At 40.0% G+C, this 13832-nt stretch overlaps 1 protein-coding gene across 1 annotated transcript in view; it reads right to left on the reverse strand.

Annotated features, from left to right (window-relative positions):
* Window positions 1-4158: 4158 nt before the first annotated feature.
* LOC146861459 (ficolin-2-like) overlaps window positions 4159-13832 on the reverse strand; it is a 470803-nt gene continuing 461129 nt past the window's right edge. The window contains exon 8 of the mRNA XM_085645778.1: window positions 4159-4601. Coding sequence (XP_085501904.1) covers window positions 4360-4601 — 242 coding nt within the window. The 3' untranslated portion in view covers window positions 4159-4359. The remainder of the gene's footprint in view (window positions 4602-13832) is intronic.

Consider the following 13832-nt stretch of genomic DNA (forward strand, 5'->3'; position numbering starts at 1 on the left):
AGTTTAGCATTTTTGCTACAATATTAGCCTTATGAATAGACCCTTTTTTATCTAAAATTAAATTACTCAACATGAGCAGTCGCATTAAGTAAAAGGCAGACTATGCCCTGATAATTTTAGAGCATTTAAATCTGATCAGTAAGCCATGCAAATTCAATTATCCATTAGCAGATGTCGCTTTGGATGCCAATAAGACTTTTGATACAATTTAAAGAAAATGTATATTTAAGTGACTGGTGTGACATGATTTTGCACCTATAATTATTAATTTGATATCTCTGTTACAAGGTAGTAGACAGAAAATAAAAATACCAACTCTTTTAAACCGAGGCTCTGATGGCACTAAGCAAGTGAAGAAGTGAACCTGAACCTCCTAGAAGAGTATTCTTATCTCCTCCATCCAAGCATCTATCCATTCATCCTTTCAATCATCCATCCGCCTGCTGATATCCACCATTGCACCTTTACTTTCTTCATTCTTTCATCTATCATTCAATCTTTCACCATTCCATCCATCCAGTAGCCATCTCATCCATCAATAATTCACACAATAATCATTTATGCATGCATTCACACCTATCCATCCAGCCATTCAGCTACCATCCACCCATCCAGCCACACTCTCAGATTTACCTTTACACTGCCATCATTTAATCTGTTTATCCACCTATCAATTCACTCGTCCTTTCACACACTCATCCATCCTCCCACCCATTCACCCATCCTATCACCCTTCCTACCTTGCATTCATCCTTCCTTACTTTCACCTTTCCTTCTTTTCTACCTTCTATCTTTCTTTCTCCTTTCTATCATCCCATCATCTTTCTTCTATGAGCCTTTCCACAGTTTTACAGACCAAAGAGGCTCATAAATAACCCCTCTTCAGCTGTAGCTGCTTGGTTTTTGAGTTTCCTCAAAGCATCTATTTTTGTTAATAAAATCTCTTCAGACTATTTATCATTATCTCAAGGATGCCCTCTTTCACCATTGCTCTATATTTAGCATTAGATCACTTTCTTGATACAATTAAACAAAATATATGCACTTACGGTTTTAAATGTGGAGATAAACAATTAAAATATTTTGGAATCCAGTCTATTTCTTTCATGGTGGGGTCCGTTAAGCGTGATTAAAATAATGTTAGCCCCAATTGTTATGAGTATCATCTCTAAGATTATGATTAATACACTGATTTACCTTCCCAAAAAGATTGATTCTCAGTTTTCCTCATTTTTATGGAATTAGAAGAGATTAAGATTATTATTTTTATTTAATGCCTCTAGGTGTTAATGTTTCTAATCTTCTCTTATCTCATAACACCTTTTGCTAAAAAATCAAGAGGACTTCCTAATTTTTCTACTTAGTATAATAAATATATTGAATATAATAGGAGATCCATTTTTTTGGGCACCTTTAGAACCAAAATGGAATAACTTGAATGCATAACGTTTAAAAACAATGTAATTTTGTATCCGTTTCTGAGATTCCATTTTAATTAAATTGTCCTATGCTATGTACTTAGAGAAGAAATATGAATGTTTAATAGAAAATCTATGTAAAGTTTACTTTAGTCGACATATTCCTTTTGTTACAAAAAAATAACATTAGTCACAAACTAAATCACCAATTCTGAAACTTCATTTTAAAATACATATTTAGATAGCAGGGAAATTACTAGGCCTAAGTCAAAAATTGAGCTTCTCTGGGAAAATATTTTAATATGTGTTGGTCTCTTGGCATATGGAACACAATCTGGTTGAAAATACACAAATCTTTTCATGCTGATAATACTATTCAAATGCCAAAAGAACAATTGATAGACAGAATGTTGAACAATATCAGACATTCACCTCAGTATAGAGTTCAGGGCCCAAATCCATCGTTTTTTTCCTCACCATGCCATTCCAGTTTAAACCCAGCCCTATGCAAATCAGTCTTGACCCTGCTCCCCATGGGAACAGTCCAGCACGAGCTGTCAAGCCATGTCATCCCTGGTTCGGTGCAATCCTCCTGGGACCGGTTACGGGGTTTCACCACTCATTAGCCAGGCTAGCTTGACTCCAGTGGCATGGAGAGCATGCGGCCCACGTCCGGGCATACACATCCCACTTGGGGTGACAAATGCAAAAAGAACAATTGATGGACAGAATGTTGAACAATGTCAAACATTCACTCGAGTACAGAGATCTGGGCCTAAATCCATCGTTTTTTTGGTCCCCATGCCATTAAAGTTTACTAAAATATAATATAATATCATTCAGACTGTGTTTTTTTATTTATAAAAGGGGATCATTAGCTCTAACATCAACAGCAAAAAAGAAATTGTAATGGGAATACTAACTGTTATACTCAATCTGTTCCATATGCTCTATTTATGACCACATATTTATATGTTTTGTCAACAGGCATGGAAACAAATGAATGCCATTTTCCAGATTTATGCTACATTTAAACATGTTAATATATCACTTAGAAGCCTTGCTCAGAATTGGCTAGCTTCCTCTCTTAAAACCAAGGGCCAGATGTACAACGGTTTTTGCATGCCATACCAAAATATTTTGGAATTGCGAAGTCGCTATTAGGAAGGGGTGTTCCCTCCCTAATAGCATGCGCAACCCCATGTACAAACGTTTTGTGACCACAATTGCGGTCGCAAAACACTCGCAAATTACAACCCTCTTCAAGAGGGTGATAATGGGGTCACAAAAGGGAAGGGGTCCCCAGGGGACCTCTTCCCCTTTGCAAATGCAGGGATCACTACCTGCCCTTAAAAAATGAAACAAAAAACATTTCATTTTTTTCTTTTTTAAATGCATCCCGTTTTCCTTAAAGGAAAACGGGCTGCAAATAAAACAAAAACTGCTTTATTTAAAAGCAGTCCCAAACATGGTGGTCTGCTGAGCACAGCAGGCCATCATACCTTGGGTCGCAAATTGCGAGAGGCTCATTAATATTCATGAGCCTCTCAATTTGCGACCCTATTCCGAATTGCTAACAGTGTGTTACACACTGTTGAACACCCAAAATAGCACCTTGCAAATTGCGAGTCGCAAAAAACTCTCTTAATTCTTCTTGTTTTTCACTGAATAACTCTGAATTTGAAGAATGATGCATATGTTAATTATAAACCATGGCCATGTGGCATTTGTTATAACCAAATTAGATAAAATCTTTCTAACAGCTGTATTGTTAGATGTTAAAGAACAAATAGTATGGTCTCTAATTACAACATATGTTGGAAATCAAATCCCAACTTGATGTTCAAACAAGTATATTTCGATAATCCTTTCAAATTTCCGTGAATGCCTCTACTCTTTGTTTGTTTTGTAAATTTTACACTTAATATTCAATGCAATGATAACATTGCTCAATATATAAATATTGATTGTGACAGTATATTATGAACCTGATTGATTTTTAATATCTATTTAATTTGAATGATATTCCCCCTCAATCATTCTCTCTTTCTTCCCTTCTCATATCTTTACACAGTTACTATCTGGTATTGATTTTGTTATGAGATTTTTTGTCTTATCTCGTATCCTAATTGTTTGATTATTATACCTATTCTTTCGTTTATTGACTTCTGTATTTTTTTCGGGGATATTTATATTTTACTGTGTCATGCTTATATATATAAATTAGGTTTAAAAAAGTTTTCACATTTCAAAAAAGACTTGTGCAGATGAGGAAGAGACATTCTCATTTCTGAAAAGCTGGTTGTCCTGAGGTCGAGTTAGTTCAGCTGGTGATGTTCTGTATATAATCCTAGATGGGCTGTGGCAGACTCCGCCTCAGCCTCACCATTTTTCAGAGGAACTGACCCAGGAATCAGCTCGGCTGCCCCAGAAGCCATTCTACTGATGGCCAGGAGTTCGGGATTATATAGTTTAATCCACCAATACCATCAGTATAATCTTCTAGAAAGATAGGAGCTGGGAGGACATGTGGCCTAATTGTCAGAGCTGCTGACGTTGGAACTGGGTAACCAGGTTTAAGTCGCGGTGGCAACTCAATACCATTTGATTCTGTTCAAAGCATTTCATTCCCCCAAGCCTAAAGAAACCATTTCTGACCCTGTCTATTGTAGAACCTGGTGTGCTTGTAAAACCCTCTAATGCGCTGGACCGCGTTTGTGCTATCAAAAAATTCAAAACATTTTTTTAAAATTATTTTATTTTTCATATAAGGGACAACTTTCTAACACTGAGATCAGTTGATAATATTAGCTGAAGCATCTTTAAATGAGCGAAAAATGTATTACATAAACTAAGTTACTACCAGCTGTTTCCAACAATTTAGAAAGAAAGAAATTACATAGTTATAACCAACGGATCCCGAAGTCAGTCAGCTCCCATTCTAGCGGAGCTTCATCTCGGTGCGCTTGTACGACTTGCTGATGCCATTGCCTGTGGACCAGTCAACACCGTATTGGTGGGCTTCTTTGCCATTGACAGCATAGCGAGCATTCAGATTGGAACTATAGCATTCGTGATACCACCAGGCACCCTGCACAGTCTTGGCACAGTTCTGTGTCATGCCATCATTGTCCCGGTCATATGTCGAGAAGGGTTTTCCACTGTGTGATGAAAGGGAGTCCCCTGTTAAAAAGAATAACAGAGAGTTAGAAAATATCAGGTACCTTGTAAAAGACGTGTTATAGCAGATTCAGAGTCTTAGAGGAGATGCATTAGCGGTGTATTCAAGATTTCTCCTTCTTATTGGTCTAAGCCTTGCAAGTCATTAGCCAACCATCACCATTTCATGTAGTGAAGTATCAGGGAACTGTAGACTAAAGCATGAAAATTGCACTGAAAAAGAGGCTACATGTAAGGTGAGTAAAATTAAGAACAGAGAGCACCAGAAAGAAGGTGGCACGGGAATGGTGCTTATACATCTGTCTACCAATGCATGTGTATGGATATGTGTCTAGATATTTATGTGTGTGTGTCTGTGTGTGTGTGTCTGTGTGTGTGTGTGTGTGTGTGTGTATTTGCTGGACTTATGGGAGAACTCCATGACATATGAACACCTTCCCTGGTGTATGGTTCAATCATTGGCATATGGGGCTATCTATTCCCTGACATTTGTTGGATTACACTAGTAAATGGTGGACAAATGTAACATACAGTAGTCATAAAAGGCATATTAAAGACTTCCCAGCTGCATGACAATCCTCCTGAGGGGCATATGGTGTCAACCTGTCATATTGTATTCCTCATCTACGTATGGTGGGCATTTGCATCATCATGTTGACATCTTATCTGCGCACATTTTGTCATGTGGTTGGAGGTCTCTCCATTTGAGCTTCAAGAATGTCTTGACTATACGTCATGCACCTAAAATCAGCAAGATCTTAAGCTACTATTAGATACCTTAGACACTGAAATCCTATCTTCAAATGGGCTTTGATCTACTTACGTTCATACTTTACAGGAAAATGTGATTGCAACATCTTCAATTATAAAGTTATATAGGATAATGTAGGGACTCGTGCGTGCTATGTAAGTTAAACAATGAACACGGATATGTGCACATTCTAATGTTATGTCCTGATCTTCTTCATTTACATTTAGTCTATTTGTGAGTATAAGGAGGACAACCCTGGAATATGTGGGTGTGTGGGCAGGGGAGGAGGTGACAACTCTGGCAAAATGTTGTCCCTGAAATACTAGAGATAATTGTGACATAAAAGTCATGCACAGTACATTGACGGTTCAAATGGCAAAGTTTTACCACAGGCAAATTGTGTGTACTTTTTCCCTAAGGGACCATCCACGGCATGATGAAACAAATCAACTTCTGGGGAGCATCATGTTTCCTTGGCTTGGCACACCAGGAAAGGACTTGATTATTTAATCAGTGTCCATTCAGAGTCAATGGCTTTTGAGCTAATTGAAGTGAACATTATTGTGCTTTAAAACACACTTTTTGACTCCTTTTTTTTCAAAATTTCCACTGGAGGAGAATGCCCTCAAAGTTTCCCCAGATGAAATTGTGCACAGTGCTTCACTTGCTTGCTACAATTCAGGGCAAGTACTACCCTTTACCACTTACCGTTTTGAAAGATAACCACTGCAAGAATAGAGGGAGAACAGTGACTTGATGATAACTTGTTACTTTGTATAGTATCCACAGATGGTTGGCCATTACACTTTAGGCTTTTAAATTCGAAAGTGCAATGCACACTCTCCTCTGTACTGTGTGTCATGTTCTTGATGCTCACAGAAGACGCGGACACCACGGAGATAGGTAGGCACGTATTTTATTTTGTTTCTCAAGGAGACCACGTTTCCACACAGCTACTTCCCTTCTCTCTAAAATCTTATCTCTCTGATCCCTCCCATTCCCGTTCCTACCTTTCATTTTTCTGTCCTGCCTTCTCTTTGTCTGCAGGGTCCTGGTGCCCCAAACATTAACTGCTACCACAACATTTCATCTTGTAGGAGTGATAGTACTTGGCAAATGATTGTAAATCAAATTTATTCACAATATAGGATAAATAAAGCAAGTAACTGAGTTCATATTCAAGATATTGTCTACATCAATAAATACACATGGACATAACTACTATTTTTTGTAACTCTCATTTACTCCTTTGCCTTTGATTTATCAATATATTTATTTTGATGTATACACTAAGGGACCTATTAAATCATGACAGTTTGTGGTGTCAATAATCTAGGCTCTAACTGTTCTGTGGATTGTGACGCTGCCGCTCATAAAGCGGCGTGCGGTAACTGCTGGTGCTGACATTGGGATTGACCATTATCTAATGATATATAAATAATATATATATATATAAATATATATTATATTCAATAGATCTTTATTCGATTCACAGAATCATAAAAGCATTACACAAACAAGAAAGGTAAAATATGTGAGATCTATTTACAATAATAGAGGTGATCCTTCATGGAAATATGCCTATCAGCATTTAAAACCCCATGATAATACAAAGTGCAACATATTTGGTCCCTAGCATGACATATAAGATGCTTGTTACCTACTTCTAGACTAAGTATTCATATATAAACAGGATTAACTTTCATAGAGTGCAGAGTGCAAAGTGCAAGGTGCTTTATCATAAAGTGCTAGATTTTAAAAGCGTGTAAACATGACTTCCCTAAAAATAATTACATTCAATCATAAACTTTAAATACACACTAATTACAAATTTTAAAATTCCCATAGATCTCAATAAAATGAGTTTAAAATCTAAGTCCCTTTTTGATCCTAATAAAATAGGCAGACAGCAAAAATCTACTAGTACCAAACACAATGAGTCTTGACGAGTCGGTTTTTAAGATACGCAGCATTTCGAGGTATTTTCCAACACATAACTTCCTGGCCAGGGGTTTTATCCATTTGATTCTAGGTACTCTGTAAAGAGGGCAGAAAAATAAAACATGTGCAACATCCTCTTTAGTCCCTGTATTGCATTGGGAACACCTGTCTTCAGCTTCCCCTCTCTCTCTCTGGGCAGGCCCCCATTTAGATGTGAACGACTTAATTTGGAGAGTGCCGTACCTAAATTTAAGGTATAACACTTTAGCGAGCTGAGGCTCGATCTCATCCAGAAATTGCTCAAAACGGGGGATTGTTTTGAACATCATGAATTGGGAGGTAAGGGGACCAGCATCACAATTCAAGACAACACTGAGACCCTACATAGAACATAGAATGCATCAAGGCCCACAGAGAAGGACGACGAGGGTCTTGCATTGTTAGCACAGGAGTAAATGTGTTGTATAAACTAGACACGTAAATTGGGCTGAGTACACCATTGAAAGGTAAAAAGCACATGGCACAGACGTACACAAGTGAGGGGGGTGGAACGGGAGGGGGGAGTTGGGGAAAGTTTCAAGTACTAAATACTGCATAGACATTATTTATAGCGGGGGCGGATACCCCGGCAGGTCTTGTAACACTTATCCTAGGATACTGAAGAATGTAACTATACAGCGATGGAATTCTACCACACACGAAGTAGGGTGTGATATGTACAGAATAGGGCTGCTACAAATGTATACTATAATGTCTTTGTACCGTGAAATCTCGAAAATCAATAAAAAGTTTTCAAAAAAAAAAAAACATTGTGCATGATAAAGTTCCAATAGATACTTTTTATTTCCTGTTTTGAGTCAAAATTGAGCAGGCTCGGGTTAACCCAGAATCTGCTCAGACCCAAATCCAGCAGCCATTTGCGAATGTGTGCCAACCACGGAAAACTAAGGTTAGTGTCTAGGGCCAGGAGTTCGATTAGTGATTGTCTATACATGTAGAGTTCATCTGTCGTCCAGATTCTTATCCAGTAAGACAGGGACATCCACACAGCTCTGTGGCCCAGGTGTTTAATACCTAAATCCATCATGAGGGGGGTTAATGGTGTGTTTGTGGAAGTGTGACAAATCTCCTCAATATCTTATTTTCCCCCTTAATTAAGACATAAAGCGAGCCCCCCCCCCAAAGCTCTGAGCCATACAGCGCAGCAGATTGGGCCCTTGCCTTGTAGACTTCCAGTGCTGGGGTAATTGCCCTGGACGTGGTTGCGTGCAGTTTTTTTAAAATTGGGGCTGAATTTTGCGTTAAAATTGTACTTGATTTAATGATCTGTGGATTCCAAGAAAGTTTGGAGTCAATGATCACACCAAGGTAAATAAAATTGGGGACACACTCTAGACTCATTCCGTTCAATTTGAGATTACGCTTAAAGCATTTATGGGGTCTAATTGACATGTATTTGGTCTTTGCGGGATTGATTTCCAGACCCTTTAAAGTGCAATAGTCATTAAGTGAATTCAGAAGGTTTTGCAGGCCCTTTGGTGTTTGCGATAATAATATTGTGTTATCTGCAAATGTTAGAGCACAAACATGGTTACCCCCCAGCTTCGGGGAATCGTGACTAGATTTTTGGAGGAACTCAACCATGTCATTGACATAAAGGAGAAAGAGTGTTGGCGCCAGGACACATCCCTGGCGCACACCTCTATTCACTGGTATTTCTTCGGTGAGTTCACCCGCCTGACCCCAACGTACTCTAGCATAATTGTTCTCATGGAGCCTGACCAGCTGGATTAAAATGTTTTTGGGAACTCCCTGTTGCAACAAATTTGACCACAAAAGCGGCCTTTAGATCTATAAAGGCCACGTATAAATGGCCATCTCTTAGCCTGGTGTATTTCCAGGCTATTACTATCAGACGAAACACCTGATCTATAGTGCTTGTCCGTTCCCTGAAGCCTGCTTGGTAGGGAGAAATAATGTTATTTACGAATATCCAATCTTTTAAATTTCCCAGAATTTGTTTTGCGTAGAGTTTTTGTAGTATGTCCAACAAGCTAATGGGCCTGTAATTAGCCGGGTCATCTCTACCACCCTTTTTGTATATTGGAACAATCTCTGCTCCCTTCCAGGAATCGGGAATTGGCTGGCCTCCTGCAATTGCGTTACTTAGCAAATTGATGTATGGTACCCATACATCTGGTGCGTGTTTAAAAAGGTCACCTGGTATTTTGTCAGGTCCCGGAGCTTTTGAAGACTTTATTGAATCCAGGGCCAGTCTAGTATCTTCGATGCTGAAGCACAATGGAGCAATCGTAGTTGGTGATATAAGACTACCAGTGGCGCTGCTGTGGCCATCCATCATAGGGACTTGTGAGGCGTATAGGTGGGTGAAGTGTCTATGCCAGGTGCCTGGATCCAGGTTAAAATCAGGGGCCGGGGTGCCTGGATTCTTACCCTTTGCGATGATCTGCCAAAATGAGAATTGGTCGCCCAATTTTGCTGCCTTTAGTAGTTCTCCCCAGCTCGAGTCTTCCCAACTTCTACGGGCTACATTCAGAGTTTTGTTGTATGATGTCCTTGCTTCTCTGATGAGCAAAGGATCCTTTGCGTGGAGTGCCTTCATTAGAAGTTGTTTTTTTTCTACACAGTCTTTATCAAACCAGGGGTTTGATTTCACCGCCTTAGCACGATTTTTTATCTTGGCAAGCCCAGGTTTTGTCAGGTCTGGTTCAATTCTATTTACCAGTTTTAAGTGGGTCTGTGTTATCAAAGTAGACCCTGAAGGTTCGTGTAGATGCAACGACACAAGATCACTGAAACTGTTATAAATGTGAGTAAGTGATTCAATGTTCCCCATTATAGACGGCCATTTTACCGCCCTTCTGTTGTTACTCACTATGAGCTGGATTACTTCGTGGCCAGGTCCCAAATGGATCGTTGGATGTTTTTGAAACGATTCTTCTGCAAGATCTAAGCAGAGTGGGAAGTGGTCACTTTCTCTTCTGGCGTCTATTTTAAAGTCTTTGACGTAAGCCCAATAAGCCGAACTTAACATAATGTAATCGATCCTGGATGTCGCGGACCCCCTTGAAAAGGTATTTGATCCAAGGGGGTCCGAAGGTGTTCTACCATTGCATGATCTCAAACCATTTGTTATGGTAAAATTCAGTAGCTGTAGTGCAGATTGAGAGCGTCTACAGGATTTAACTATTCCCAGAAGGGGTATGCCCATAGCAGTGTCTTCATCTTCAAAAATGTCTTTCAGGCCTGGCAGGGGTTCGTAGCAGCAGTTAAAATCACCGGCAATTAGAATGGGGCCAGCAGGGAGTAAGGGAGCTAGGACATCTTCCAATAACTGTACTATCATTGATTCTTTAGAATTGTCTCTGGGCCTAATGTAAACATTAAATAATGATAGCCTCAAGTCGTTTTTAAATTTGAAGCTTAAGCCCAGAATATCCTCTGAGTCTGAGCGTATTATTCCTATTGAGGCATTGATGCTATTTGCAACCCAAATAAGGAGACCTCCTGATGGTCTGCCCCTGGCTGATTGCCGCGCCTCTACACTATAAGTTCTGTAGCCCGCCTTATACAGAGGTTCCCTGGCCCACGTTTCTTGGAACAAACAAAGATCAAAAGTGTCTATGTATTCGTGCCTGTCAGGTTCCTGCGACTTCCTTGTGAGGCCGGCTATGTTCCAGCGTACTATCTTCACGGCATTTAAAGTAGTATAAGTGGGGGGGTTACAGTCTACTACAGATTGGGTTGACTGGATATGGCACAATGGTGTCTCAGTGGTGTTATCCAAATTGCCCGCTTCGTCTACAGTTGATCCTAATCCTCCCACAGAATAAGATTTTTCACAGTGTGTATCGTTCTCAGGTACGGGAGGAAATGCAGTTGGAATTTGTTGTGCCTAGACAATAGAAGTTTTACCCTTATTGATAGGTTACCAGTCCGCTCTTGAATCAGTCAGTCCGGGTCTGCTAAATTCGAGAGGCCCCCTAAGGTATGGTGTGCTGTGTCCCTACCAACTAGACAAGTTCTTTTCTGTCTGATACCAATGCTGGAATTAAAGAAGGAATGGGATCTCAGGTTCATAGTTATTAAATTGTCTGCGATATTTTTATAGTGAAAGGTTAGCTTAATATCATCCAGGTCACCCATATCTTGTTGGATCCTTTCAGCGTTTTTTAAGTCAGATCTTATTATGGATAGACACTGCCTTTCCTTTCTGATCCAGTGGACTGCTTTATTTAGTAGGGAATCCTTGTCTTCCCTTTTGCCCGCCTTCAGTCTTGGAACATTTGTAAGGAATACACAACATAGCTCTGGGTCTTCCCTTGTTACAGAATAGTTGGCCTGGTCTAAATATCGATTATGCACTAACTCATTGTCCATAGTCCCTCTCCAGGAGGTGGAATGTGGAGGTCTGTCTTTATGGTAGATGCTCGGGTTTGCCTGAGTATGTCTGGCCTGGTGTTGGGGGATAAGATTTTTGGGATTTTCGATGTTATTGTGCTGTGCTCTACCCTCGTTGGTCTGAAAAAATGTATGTGTACTTGGGTTTTTACACTGCGTAAGTTTCTGGTGCTCAAGGTGACTATTGGGTACTTGAGGCAGTGATTTTGCAATTTGGCTACCCCTGGTCGTACCTGCTAGTTTAATTTCGGGAGCAGCGGTTTCTCCCATGTTTGGGAATAAGGCCCCTTTGTAATTTGGTAACTGGGACGTTAAGGTCTCAAGCATTTTTTTAATTGACCTGACCTCCTCTTGGAGAACATCCAGTTTGGTATTTAGGGTAGTCACTAAGCTGTAAGTAGCCAATGTTACTGGATTAGTTGGTAGCTGTCCCTGAGAATTATCCCCCGTCACATCTAGATGTTTAGAAGTTATTTCATCGCTACTTCTCGCGGAGGTCCAAGTGTCAGGCACTAAGTTATCACAATATATATTGACAATTAACATTAAATAATTTGGAAACAAGAAGCTCCTGGGAGTGCAGCGTCATTCTTTTGTATCTTCAAATAATCTTGGGCATGGTGGTGAATCCCAATGTCTGCACCAGCAGTTACCGCGCACCGCCTTTCGACCGCTTTGTTTGATGATTAAATATGAGTGGCACCGCCCGGTACCATAAGAAGTTTAAAGAGATTAAAACTTGCTGCAGAGTTGAAAAGAGATATGAATATATATATATATATATATATATATATATTACCTACTGGCGGTCGCCAGTAGGTAGTTATAGTTAGGACCCTGTTTCCATAGGAAATCCGCAACATTCTATTTGGAATAACTTTGGCGCCGGTCGACGAATCCTCGCGAAATTTTCAAAACTAATGGGGCGCTACGCTCCGCTCCTACCCTGAAAGTCTCGGGGAGATTCGTCAAGCGGGGGCTGAGAAAAAAGGGGGGTCCCAAAACGCATTTTCCCCATGCATTTTTCCATAGGACCTTTAGACACAGCTACAGCCCGAACGGCTGAACAGAATTACTTGTAATTTGGCAGAGAGGTAGTCCGCAGGTCAAGGAAGTGCCTTTTGTAGGTCTGGTGTAAATCTGTTCAGTAGTTCCTGAGAAAATAGCATTTAAATCAATATATATATCTGTAAGCGCGCTCCGTGCGCTTACCGTAAGCTTACCGTACGCGTACGGTGCCGTGCGCGCGCTCAAATCTGATTGGTTGTCACATGACTGTAAACATTCGAATCGGACGAAATCAGGAAGTGTCGGCCGCCATTTCGTGTGTTTCACACAGAAAAAAAAGGGAGATAACGTGAAAAGGGGGCAAGGAAGAGAGTTACAGACCCCCTAACATTTGAAAGGGGGTCAAAGAAGGACACAAAAGTACATAAAAAACATTTATTAATTTTTAAAAAAAATCACGGAGTACGCGTACGGTAAGCTTACCGTACGCGTACGGTAGAAAAAAAAATAAAAAAATAAATAAAATTCAGATTTAAGTGTTTAGATATTAGGGGGCTCTAAAAAGAGCCGTTGTGTTTATGAAGTGATTTTTTAGTGGTACCTACAAGTAAGTACCGATGCAGAGTCTAAGGTTCAAGAGGAAGACTCTGTTCCCTTCATCAGTGAAGTGTACACCATCTCCTCTATAAATGTCTTGCATGTCGTAACGCAAGTTGTTGTGGTAAATGGAACCCATACCATAGTCTCGGAGGAAAGCAGAAACAGATTTGTTGACGTGCTTTCTTGCTTTGTCAATCTGCGGACAAAAATGATTGGACCAGTTCCATTTTTGCCTTTGGCATATGTTAGAATACACAAAGGCAGTTTTAGGGAAAAGTGAAAACAGTTGTGCAAAGGTCTCCTTCATAAGCATTTCCAGACCTACCCCAGTCAAAGTGCCTAGGTCATTACCACCACAGTGCACTATTATGAGGTCAGGGTGTTGGATTTGCATGAAGGATTTCACCAATGGCATCAATTGGTGCCACTTTAACCCTCTCTGACCAATCCATTTAATGTCTACATTTGGCAAAGCAAGGTCTCTCACCATACCTGTTTTCTCTGCATACTTT

The sequence above is a fragment of the Triturus cristatus genome, chromosome 3_1 (assembly GCF_964204655.1).
Source record: "Triturus cristatus chromosome 3_1, aTriCri1.1, whole genome shotgun sequence".
In the NCBI taxonomy this organism is placed as follows: Eukaryota; Metazoa; Chordata; class Amphibia; order Caudata; family Salamandridae; genus Triturus; species Triturus cristatus.